General features: G+C 49.1%; 1 protein-coding gene across 3 annotated transcripts in view; it reads left to right on the top strand.

Moving 5' to 3' along the window:
• rabgap1l (RAB GTPase activating protein 1-like) overlaps positions 1-12,174 on the top strand; it is a 550,110-nt gene that overhangs the window by 461,865 nt on the left and 76,071 nt on the right. The window contains exon 1 of one of the 3 annotated variants that reach the window (XM_067990830.1): positions 1,265-1,549. The exons of the other annotated variants lie outside the window; for them this stretch is intronic. Coding sequence (XP_067846931.1) covers positions 1,472-1,549 — 78 coding nt within the window. The 5' untranslated portion in view covers positions 1,265-1,471. Of the gene's footprint in view, positions 1-1,264; positions 1,550-12,174 lie in introns of those variants that run through there. 3 annotated transcript variants of the gene reach the window in all.

The raw sequence follows: 12,174 nt of genomic DNA, 5'->3' as shown, positions 1-12,174 counted from the left end.
TTTGCACAGTCGAGCCATGCTGAACTGCCTTGTGCAGAGGGTGAGAAGAGCTCTTGTAAATGAGCTGTGTACCGAAGGCCAGATGCGAGATGGGGCGTGATTTCCAGCTGCCTCTGACCCTATCCCGAGCGGCGGGGATGGGTTCATTTAAATAACAAGGGTAGGCGGCCAGAGGCTGCGGAGATGTCGGCCCCGACATCCGGGCCGGGTGGAGCAACACCCTGCCACTAGTGAAAGGGGAATAGGGACAATCCTGACACTGCAGGGTAACCTGCCGTGCAATGAGAACCCTGCAGACACAGACACCTAGTGCACAGGGATAACCTGATTACTGGATGTTGGAGGGTGGCTATATTCACCGGGAGAATCGCCATACACTGGGGTTAAAAAAACACAATCCATGTCATAGAGCCAAACAAACCTCAAACAGCAGCCACAAGGCAGAGTGTTCAAACTCTAAATGTGGCACATTTACTTAGGTAGCGAGAATGAAGGAACACCACTGTGTGTGTTAGGGAGGCTGGGTCACTGAACAATGGGAGTCTTGCTGTTATTTTTTTTTGCTAAAGCTGCGCAGCACAGCTACCAGTCTGCAGAGGGGAGGGGGAGGAGGAGGGGAGGGGAGGGGAGAGGAGAGAGGGGGGGGAGAGAGGAGAGAGGGGGGGGAGAGAGGAGAGAGGGGGGGAGAGAGGAGAGAGGGGGGGAGAGAGGGGGGAGGGGGGGAGAGAGAGGGGGAGAGGGGGAGAGAGGAGAGAGAGGGGGGGGGGGAGAGAGAGGGGGGGGGAGAGAGAGGGGGGGGGGAAGAGAGAGGGAGGGGGAGGGAGAGAGAGAGAGGGAGGGAGAGGGGGAGAGAGGGGGAGGGAGGGGGGGGAGAGAGAGAGAGAGAGAGGGGGGGGGGGTCAGCATATCAAAGGAATGAGGCAGCTGATAGCTGAAGGTGTCTCAGTAACAGCCCCTCTCCATTCCCCCAGACAGTTCCCGTGAGACGTGGGCTTTGCATGCTCATTTCACTGACTCTCCCCCCCCCCCCCCTCTCCCTCCCTCATTACACATTCACATCAGCGCCGACAACCAGCAGCCAGGGGCGATGAGCTCACCGACTACATTAGCAGGAGCCAGCCCTGCCTCTGCCTCTGCCCCTCCGTGTGGATCGCAGGCAGTCTCAAACGTGCTGTCATTATTTACCGGGCCACATAATGCTGCCGAGCCTGTGCTCGGTGCTCACTCAGTGGTAGGGGGGGGAGTTGGTAGGGGGGGGGGGGAGTGTGTGGGGAGGGGGGGGGTGTAGGCGAGGCTGCCGATCGAACGGCCAAGGGTTTCTGCCGCTCGCTCCGTCTCCCGAGCCAGCAAGCTGGATCCGTCCTGCTTCCTCCTGACAGAAGAGGGGCTTCCCGGTTCCGCCCCTTCCCTCTCGGCCGTGCAGAACCCCCGCTCCAAGGCCCAGGAGGAGGCCCAGGATGATGGCCACAAGATGGTGAACGAGTATGCCTGCCGACTGCTGGAGTTGCTGGGGATGGGCCATCGCTTGTTTGTACCTCGGCTGCTGCCGGTGAGCGTCTTTTCTGCTGAGGCGGGAGGGAGGGGGTGGGGGGGGGGGGTTGTCAGCATGAGGCCGAGGCCTGCAACCTGGAGTTAACGACGTTGGCTGAGAATTATTGATGGCTGCCTGCGGCGGGGAGGAGGGGGGGGGACCCTCCGATCGTTCTCTCGGGGAGGAGGGGGGGGGACCCTCCGATCGTTCTCTCGGGGAGGGGGGGGGGGGACCCTCCGATCGTTCTCTCGGGGAGGGGGGGGGGACCCTCCGATCGTTCTCTCGGGGAGGGGGGGGGGACCCTCCGATCGTTCTCTCGGGGAGGGGGGGGGGACCCTCCGATCGTTCTCTCGGGGAGGGGGGGGGGGACCCTCCGATCGTTCTCTCGGGGAGGGGGGGGGGACCCTCCGATCGTTCTCTCGGGGAGGGGGGGGGGACCCTCCGATCGTTCTCTCGGGGAGGGGGACCCTCCGATCGTTCTCTCTCTCTTTTTTTGGGGGTTTGTATATTCGGTGGCCTTTGAGGTGACACCTTTCTGTCTGCTCACTGCGATTGCCTTGGCAACGGGCAGTAGTCACCAGGCATTGTTCTGTGATTTACAAATGCGAAGGATTCGGAAATGTCATTTCCACACCGTTCACCTGAGGAAGGAGGAAGCCTCCGAAAGCTTGTGGAATTTAAAATAAATTTGTCCCACTGTAACTTGGTGGTGCGAAACTGTTTACAATCGTTTAAATCAGTCAAGGTCCTTAAGGCTGCAGGCCCCCAGCCTGTGTGGGGAAACCTTTGCATCCTATCCTCCCTGATCGCACTCACTCGGCTGCCTTTAAGATAGCGAGGGACTGTTTTTTTTAAAAATTGACACCACTTGTCTGGAATCGTGTCAGATCAGGGGGAGGGATTGTGGAATCGTGTCAGATCAGGGGGAGGGATTGTGGAATCGTGTCAGATCAGGGGGAGGGATTGTGGAATCGTGTCAGATCAGGGGGAGGGATTGTGGAATCGTGTCAGATCAGGGGGTGGGATTGTGGAATCGTGTCAGATCAGGGGGAGGGATTGTGGAATCGTGTCAGATCAGGGGGAGGGATTGTGGAATCGTGTCAGATCAGGGGGAGGGATTGTGGAATCGTGTCAGATCAGGGGGAGGGATTGTGGAATCGTGTCAGATCAGGGGGAGGGATTGTGGAATCGTGTCAGATCAGGGGGAGGGATTGTGGAATCGTGTCAGATCAGGGGGTGGGATTGTGGAATCGTGTCAGACCACAGACTTGAGCGAATCTGTTTAGCCATCCATTGCCAGATCTGGTTGGACCAAATCAATCTCTATCAGGCCGTGCTCTGCTCTGCCAAAACTGCTCACTACTTCAGCATCATCCTGGAAAGCAAAGATAGTCCTCTGCTTTTTTTTTCTCCACTACCTACTATCTCCTTAAACCCATTTCCCCTGCCCCCTCCACCCTCACCTCCCAACAAGTGCCTCGTTTAAAGTCGAGACCATCCGTTCAGCTGCCTCTGCCGCGGCCCTCCTCACCCTTCCCCTTGCCAACTAAGCTGAGCTTCACCCCAAGGTTCCCTGCTGCCCCAGCCTTGAACTTAGGCTCAGCCCTCTCCGAGCTTATTTTTGTCCATGAGACCCACCTTCTACTCTCTCGACCCCATTCTCACTATACTGCTGACCACCCAGATTCCCTTCCAGGTCCCCATGCTAGCTGACACAGTTCTTGACACAAGATAACGGCTCATGGGGTTGGGGGTAATATATTAGCATGGATAGAGGATTGGTTAACGGACAGAAAACAGAGAGTAGGAATAAATGGGTCATTCTCAGGTTGGCAGGCTGTAACTAGTGGGGTGTCACAAGGATCGGTGCTTGGGCCTCAGCTATTTACAATCTATATTAATGACTTAGATGAGGGACCGAGTGTAATGTATCCAAATTTGCTGATGATACAAAGCTAGCTGGGAAAGTAAGTTGTGAGGAGGACATAAAGGGATACAGACAGGTTAAGTGAGTGGGCAAGAAGATGGCAGATGGAGTATAATGTGGGGAAATGTGAGGTTATTCACTTTGGTAGGAAGAATAGAAAAACAGAATATCTTTTAAATGGTGAGAAACTATTAAATGTTGGTGTTCAGAGAGATTTGGGTGTCCTGCTACAAGAAACACAAAAAGTTAGCATGCTGGTACAGCAGGCAATCAGGAAGGCAAATGGCATTTTGGCCTTTATTGCAAGGGGGTTGGAGTGCAAGAGTGAGGAAGTCTTGCTGCAATTGTACAGGGCTTTAGTGAGACCTCATCTGGAGTACTGTGTACAGTTTTGGTCTCCTTATCTAAGGAAGGATATACTTGCCTTGGAGGCGGTGCAACAAAGGTTCACTGGATTAATTCCTGGGATGACAGAGTTGTCCTATGAGGAGAGGTTGAGTAGAATGGGCCTATACTCTGGAGTTTAGAAGATTGGGAGGCGATCTCATTGAAACATATAAGATTCTGAGGGGCCTTTACAGGGTAGATGCTGAGAGGCTGTGTCCCAGGCTGGTGAGTCTAGAACTAGGGGGCATAATCTGAGGATAAGGGGTCGGACATTTAGGACTGAGATGAGGAGGAATTTCTTCACTTGGAGGGTTGTAAATCTTTGGAATTCTCTACCCCAGAGGGCTGTGGATGCTGAGTCATTGAGGGAGGGAAGGAAAGAACAAAAGGGAAGGTCTCTGATAGGGTGGAGGGCATGGGTGATTAAATGACAAAAGGGATGATGGTGTAAAGCAAGGAGGGTGGTAATGGGACAGGTTATGAAACAAAAGATTGATCAGTAGCTGCTGTAAATGACAGCAGCAGAACCATTACTAGCACTAGCTGACCAAAAAAATGGGAGCAGTGGTTATGATCGGAAGTTATTGAAATCAATGTTGAGTCCGGAAGGTTGTAAAGTGGATATGAGGATCAGGCGGGAAAGTGGAGTTGAGGTAGAAGATCAGCCATGATCTTGAATGGCGGAGCAGGCTCGAGGGGCTGTATGGCCTATTCCTGTTCCTATTTCTTATGTTCCCTCTCAGGTTCTGTTCCACTTCCTTTTAAAATCGCTGTCATGGCCCTCCTTCTCTAACTCCCACCCTCAATCCCTCTGTCCTTGAAAACTACTACCCCATCTCCAAACTCCCTTTCCTCTCCAAGGTTCCTTGTCAATCTCCCACATTCGTGCCCGTTTTTTTCCCGCAACTCTGGACAGATTCAAGTACAATCAGTGCTGTGGCAGGGGCACAAACCTGAAGTCACAAATAACACCCTATGTGACTGTGACCAGGGTGCATTTGCCCTTCTTGCCCTCCTTGACCTCGCTGTGGCCTTTGACATGGTGGGCCACACCACCTCCCTCCAACGCCTCTCCTTCGTTGTCGAGCTCGGTGGGACTGCCCTCGCCTGGTTCCACTCTTACCAATCAAATCGTAGCCAGAGCATCTCCAGCAATGGCTTCTCTTCCTACCCCTGCACCATCATATCTGGAGTCCCCAAGGATCCACCCTTGGCCCCCTTCTCTTCCTCATCTACATGCTGCCCCTCGATGACATCATCCACAGCCATAGGATCAGGTTCCACATGTACACTGATGATACCCGGCTGAATCTCACCACCTCCTCCCTCGAACCCTCCACTGACTGTGTTGTCACACTGCTTGTCCGACATCCAGTCCTGAATGAGCCGCAAGTTCCTACAGTTAAATATGGGAAAGGCCAAAGGCATTGTCTTCAGCCCCACCACAAACACTGTACCCTCACCACCAATTCCATCTCCCTCCCCAGCAACCATCTCAGGTTGAACCAGACTGTTTGCAACCTCGGCGTCCTATTCAATCTCAGTGAGCTTCCAATTCTATATCCTCTCCATCACAAAGACCGCCTACTTCGACCCCCGTAACATCGCCCGTGTCCGTCTCTGTCTCAGCTCATCTGCTGCTGAAACCCTCTTCCATGCCTCTGTCGCCTCCAGACTTGACTATTCCAATGCTCTCCTGGCCGGCATCTCATCCTCCACCCTTTGTAAACTTCAGCTCATCCAAAACTCTGCTGCCCGTATCCTAACTCACTCATCCATCGCTCCTGTTCTTGCTGACCAACATTGGTTCCTGCGCCCTCACTATCTCCAATTTAAAATTCTCATCCTTGTCTTTAAATTCTTTCATGACCTCTCCCCTCCCTATCTCCTGTGACCACCTCCAGACCTTTGCCCGCCGCCTCCCACCACGAACTTTCCCATTTCTTTGACTCGGACCTCATCTGCATCACTCCCTTCCTTCGCCCAACTATTGGTGGATGTGCCTTCAACAGCCCAGGACCCATGCTCTGCAATTCCCTTCCTCCATATCTCCAACTCACTCTCCTCCTGTAAGACCTTCCATAAAATCACCTATTTGATGAAGCTTTTTGTCACCCCACCTTATATCTCCATCATTGGCTTGTTATTCCATTTGTTTTCTGATTACACCTCTGCAAAGGGCCTTCACACATTACATAGAATTACACAGAATTTTACAGCACAGAAAGAGGCCATTCGGCCCAACTGGCCTCTGCCGGTGTTCATGCCCCACACGAGTCTCCTCCCACCCTACTTCATCTCACCCTATCCGCATATCCTTCTATTCTTTTCTCCTTCATGTACTGCATCTATGTTATTCGCCTCAACCACTCCATGTGGTAGCGAATTCCACATTCTAACCTCTCAGTAAAGATGTTTCTCCTAAATTCCTTACTGGATTTATTAGTGATTATCTTTATCTTTTTTTTTATTCGTTCATGGGATGTGGGCGTCGCTGGCGAGGCCGGCATTTATTGCCCATCCCTAAATGCCCTTGAGAAGGTGGTGGTGAGCCGCCTTCTTGAACCGCTGCAGTCCGTGTGGTGACGGTTCTCCCACAGTGCTGTTAGGAAGGGAGTTCCAGGATTTTGACCCAGGATTTTGACCCAGCGATGATGAACGAACAGCGATATATTTCCAAGTCGGGATGGTGTATGACTTGGAGGGGAACGTGCAGGTGGTGTTGTTCCCATGTGCCTGCTGCTCTTGTCCTTCTAGGTGGTAGAGCTCGCGGGTTTGGGAGGTGCTATCGAAGAAGTCTTGGCAAGTTGCTGCAGTGCATCCTGTGGATGGTACACACTGCAGCCACAGTGCGCCGGTGGTGAAGGGAGTGAATGTTTAGGGTGGTGGATGGGGTGCCAATCAAGCGGGCTGCTTTTTCCTGGATGGTGTCGAGCTTCTTGAGTGTTGTTGGAGCTGCACTCATCCGAGCAAGTGGAGAGTATTCCATCATACTCCTGACTTTTTTTTTATTCGTTCACGGGATGTGGGCGTCGCTGGCAAGGCCGGCATTTATTGCCCATCCCTAATTGCCCTCGAGAAGGTGGTGGTGAGCCGCCTTCTTGAACCGCTGCAGTCCGTGTGGTGACGGTTCTCCCACAGTGCTGTTAGGAAGGGAGTTCCAGGATTTTGACCCAGCGACAATGAAGGAACGGCGATATATTTCCAAGTCGGGATGGTGTGTGACTTGGAGGGGAACGTGCAGGTGGTGTTGTTCCCATGCGCCTGCTGCCCTTGTAGATGTTGGAAAGGATTTGGGGAGTTAGGAGGTGAGTCACTCACCGCAGACTACCCAGCCTCTGACCTGCTCTCGTGGCCACAGTATTTATATGGCTGGTCCAGTTAAGTTTCTGGTCAATGGTGACCCCCAGGATGTTGATGGTGGGGGATTCGGCAGTGGTAATGCCGTTGAATGTCAAGGAGAGGTGGTTAGACTCTCTCTTGTTGGAGATGGTCATTGCCTGGCATTTGTCTGGAGCGAATGTTACTTGCCACTTATCAGACAAAGCCTGGATGTTGTCCAGGTCTTGCTGCATGCGGGCTCGGACCGCTTCATTATTTGAGGGGTTGCGAATGGAACTGAACACTGTGCAATCAGCAGCGAACATCCCCATTTCTGACCTTATGATGGAGGGAAGGTCATTGATGAAGCAGCTGAAGATGGTTGGGCCTAGGACACTGCCCTGAGGAACTCCTGCAGCAATGCCCTGGTGCTGAGATGATTGGCCTCCAACAACCACTACCATCTTCCTTTGTGCTAGGTATGACTCCAGCCACTGGAGAGTTTTCCCCCTGATTCCCATTGACTTCAATTTTACTAGGGCTCCTTGGTGCCACACTCGGTCAAATGCTGCCTTGATGTCAAGGGCAGTCACTCTCACCTCACCTCACCTCTGGAATTCAGCTCTTTTGTCCATGTTTGGACCAAGGCTGTAATGAGGTCTGGAGCCAAGTGGTGCTGGCGGAACCCAAACTGAGCATCGGTGAGCAGGTTATTGGTGAGTAAGTGCCACTTGATAGCACTGTCGACGACACCTTCCATCACTTTGCTGATGATTGAGAGTAGACTGATGGGGCAGTAATTGGCCGGATTGGATTTGTCCTGCTTTTTGTGGACAGGACATACCTGGGCAATTTTCCACATTGTCGGGTAGATGCCAGTGTTGTGGCTGTACTGAAACAGCTTGGCTAGAGGTGCAGCTAGTTCTGGAGCACAAGTCTTCAGTACTACAGCTGGGATGTTGTCGGGGCCCGTAGCCTTTGCTGTATCCAGTGCACTCAGCCGTTTCTTGATATCACGTGGAGTGAATCGAATTGGCTGAAGACTGGCTTCTGTGATGGTGGGGATATCGGGAGGAGGCCGAGATGGATCATCCACTCAGTATTTCTGGCTGAAGACGGTTGCAAATGCTTCAGCCTTGTCTTTTGCACTCACGTGCTGGACTCAGCCATCATTGAGGATGGGGATGTTTGCAGAGCCTCCTCTTCCCGTTAATTGATTAATTGTCCACCACCATTCACGACTGGATGTGGCAGAACTGCAGAGGTTTGATCTGATCCGTTGGTTGTGTAATCGCTTAGCTCTGTCTATAGCATGTTGCTTCCGCTGTTTAGCATGCATGTAGTCCTGAATTGTAGCTTCACCAGGTTGGCACCTCATTTTTAGGTATGCCTGGTGCTGCTCCAGGCATGCTCTTCTACACTCCTCATTGAACCAGGGTTGATCCCCTGGCTTGTTGGTAATGGTAGAGTGAGGAATATGCCGGGCCATGAGGTTACAGATTGTGCTGGAATACAATTCTGCTGCTGCTGATGGCCCACAGCACCTCATGGATGCCCAGTTTTGAGCTGCTCGATCTGTTCTGAATCTTATATTTATGATCCCTAGTTTTGGATTCCCCCACAGTGGAAACATCATCTCTACATCTACCTTCATAATTTAAAAAAGTTCTATCAGGTCACCCCTCAGTCTTCTCTTTTCTAGAGAAAAGAGCCCCAGCCTGTTCAGTATTTCCTGATAGTTAAAACCTCCCAGTTCTGGTATCACCCTAATGAATCATTTTTGCACTTTGTCTGGAGCTATATAAAGTTGTTCTTGTTGCTGGGATTGTTCATTCATGTGAGATGTACGGTGATATTGTGGAATGAAGACAGTTTGGAGCTGCAATTGTGGAATTGTTTAGGTCAGAGCGGAGATGGTGGAATCCTATCACGTCAGAGCTGTGAGTGTGGAATTAAGTTGAATCAAAGTTCTGGATGTGAGTGGAGGAGGTGCTGTATTACCACTGGTCAGTACTATTCAAGGGATGAGAACTCATTGGGGCCAAGATCTGAGACCTGCTTTTTAGAACGTGAGCCACTGGATCACAAGATATGGATGAGAAGGATTATTGGACCCGTTCTAGCTTATCCAACCAAAAGGACCCTACAGTGCCCCCCCCACCCTGCCCCCCAGCTATTTGGGAGCAAAGAAGCATTGCTTGACTCAGGAAACGAAGAGGAAGAAATAGTTGATGTGAGAGTAGGAGAACAATTGATTAACAGCAACCACAACATAGTTAGGTTCAACGTAAGAATAGACGAGGACAATAAAGACTAGAAAAAGGCAAATTTCAGTGAGGTAAGAAGTGATCTGGACTAAATTAAATGGGCAGAAATGTTAGCAAACAAGATGGATCCGCAGTGGAAAATCTTCAAATGTGAAATGGTTGAAGTGAAATATAAATATATTCTTGTAAGGAAAAAGGTGGGTGCATCAAAGAATAGATTTAAAACTAAACTCATTTAAAAAGGAGGCATATGATAAAGTTAAAGCTAACAATACTAAAGAAAATCATGAGGAATATATTGTGTGTGTAATAGGGAGGCGAAAAGGGAGAATGGATGGGCTAAAAATGGATCTGAGAAAAGGTTAGCAGGTAATATAAGAGGAAATAGTAAGGCCTCTTACAATATAAATTAATTAAAGAACAGTTGAAGAGAGGGTGGGGCTAACCAGAATGAAAGAGGGAGTCTTATTGTGGAGGATGAAGTGTGGACAAGATATTAAATGCTCTGCATTGTATTTTTACAAATGGTGTCAAAGTGACAATGTATGTGTTCTGGAGGATAACATGAGACGATAGTCAGAGATAATGATAGAAAAGGAATTGGTCCTGAACTAACAGCAGAACTCAAGGTGGATAAGTCATGGGGCCCTGACGGCAGGCACCCTTTGAAAGAATTCAGAGACGAGATAGCAGTGGCTCTGGTCACAATTTTTAAATTATTCCTACAAATGAAAAATGTGCCATTGGACTGGAAAGTAGCCGATGGAACACTTTAATTCGAAAAGGGTACACCAGTTAACCACTGACCGCTTAGCCCAATGTCAATTGTGGGCAAACTCTTAGAATCCATAATTCGAGATAAAACCAACGAGCATTCAGAAATGCACGGGGTAATCAAGGACAGCTAACATTGATTTGTTAAAGACAATTTGTGTTTGACAAATTTAAATGTGTTTTGAAGATTGGATTGATAAAAGGTGCAGTGTATATGGATTTTCAGAAGGTGTTCAATAAGGCGTCTCACGAGGTTTGTTAAAAACTCAGTGGTATAAGAGAAATCGTAGCAGCACGGATAGAAAGTTGGTTGGCGGGCAGGAAACAGTTAGGGTGAAACAGGTGTGTTTCAGATTGCAATAGGGTTGGAGGCATGTATCCCGGGAGCCAGTGCTGTGTCCACCTTTTGTTCTCTATAAATAAATGCATCGATGCTATTCGCCTCAACTACTCCATGCAGCAGCGAGTTCCACATTATAACCACGCTCTTGGGTAAAGAAGTTTCTCCTGAATTCCCTATTGGATTTATTAGTGACTATCTTATATTTATGGCCCCTAGTTTTGGTCTCTCCCACAAGTGGAAACATTTTCTCCACGTCTACCCTATCAAACCCCTTCATAAATTTAAAGACCTCTATCAGGTCACCCCTCAGCCTTCTCTTTTCGAGAGAAAAGAGCCCCAGCCTGTTTAATCTTTCCTGATAGGTAAAACCTCTCAGTTCTGGTATCATCCTTGTGAATCTTTTTTGCACCTTCTCCAGTGCCTCTATATCCTTTTTATAATATGGAGACCAGAACTGTGCTCAATACTCCAAGTGTGGTCTGACCAAGGTTCTATACAAATTTAAAATAACTTCTCTGCTTTTCAATTCTATCCCTCTAGAAATGAACCCCAGTGCTTGGTTTGCTTTTTTTTATGGCCTTATTAACCTGCGTCACTACTTTTAGTGATTTGTGTATCTGTACACCCCCAGATACCTCTGCTCCTCGACCCCATTTAGATTCTTATTCATTTGCCAGGTACATGGCCAATCTGCAAGTTTATTAATGTCATCTTGGATTTTTGTCGCAGTTCTCCTCAGTATTAACTAAATTTTGAAACTGTACTTCCGATTCCTGAGTCCAAATTGTTTATATAAATGGTGAACAGCAGTGGTTCCAGCACTGATCCCTGTGGAACATCACTTCCGACCTTTAGCCAGTCTGAGTAACTACCTTTAACCCCTACTCTCTGTTTTCTGTTTTTCTGACCTTAGTTATAAGTCTACCATGCGGTACCTTATCGAAGGCCTTTTGAAAATCCAAATATATTACATCTACTACTTTCTGTTACTACTTCAAGCAATTCAATAAGTTTGGTCAAGCATGACCTTCCCTTTTGAAATCCGGGCTGACTATTCTTAAATTTTCGGTTTCTAGGTGTTTTTCTATTATATCCTAAAGTAAAGATTCCATTCCCTTTCCTACCACCAAACGTAGGGGGTTGGCAAACAATGAGGACTTCCCCGGAAACGCGAGTATTGGTGGATAAAGCCATAAAAAAGGCCAACAGCATTTTGGGTTTTATAAATAGGGGCATGGATTACAATGATAAATCTGTACAAAACATTGAGTAGGCCACAGTCAAAATACTGTGTGCAGTTTTGGATGCCCTATTATAGAAAGAATTTTAAAGCCATGGAGAGCGAACAGCGTAGATTCACCAGGATGGTGCCAGGGATGGGGAATTATAGTTATAAGGAGAGTCTTGAGATATTGGAACTATTTCCACTGCAGCAGAGAAGGCCAAGAGGAGATTTAATAGAGGTTTTTAAAATTATGAAGGGTATTTATAGAATGAATAGGGAAAGACTATTTCCTCTGGATGGGGAGTTGGTGACAAGCGGTCATCAATTTAAAATCATCACAGAGTGAGGAGAGGTTAGGAGGCATTTCTTGACAGAGGGTTTTTAGAAAATGAAGTGCTT

This window comes from Heptranchias perlo, chromosome 9 (assembly GCF_035084215.1).
Source record: "Heptranchias perlo isolate sHepPer1 chromosome 9, sHepPer1.hap1, whole genome shotgun sequence".
NCBI classification, from domain to species: domain Eukaryota; kingdom Metazoa; phylum Chordata; class Chondrichthyes; order Hexanchiformes; family Hexanchidae; genus Heptranchias; species Heptranchias perlo.
Note: the sequence above shows the minus strand (reverse complement) of the source record. Positions and strands in the feature narration are given on the sequence as shown.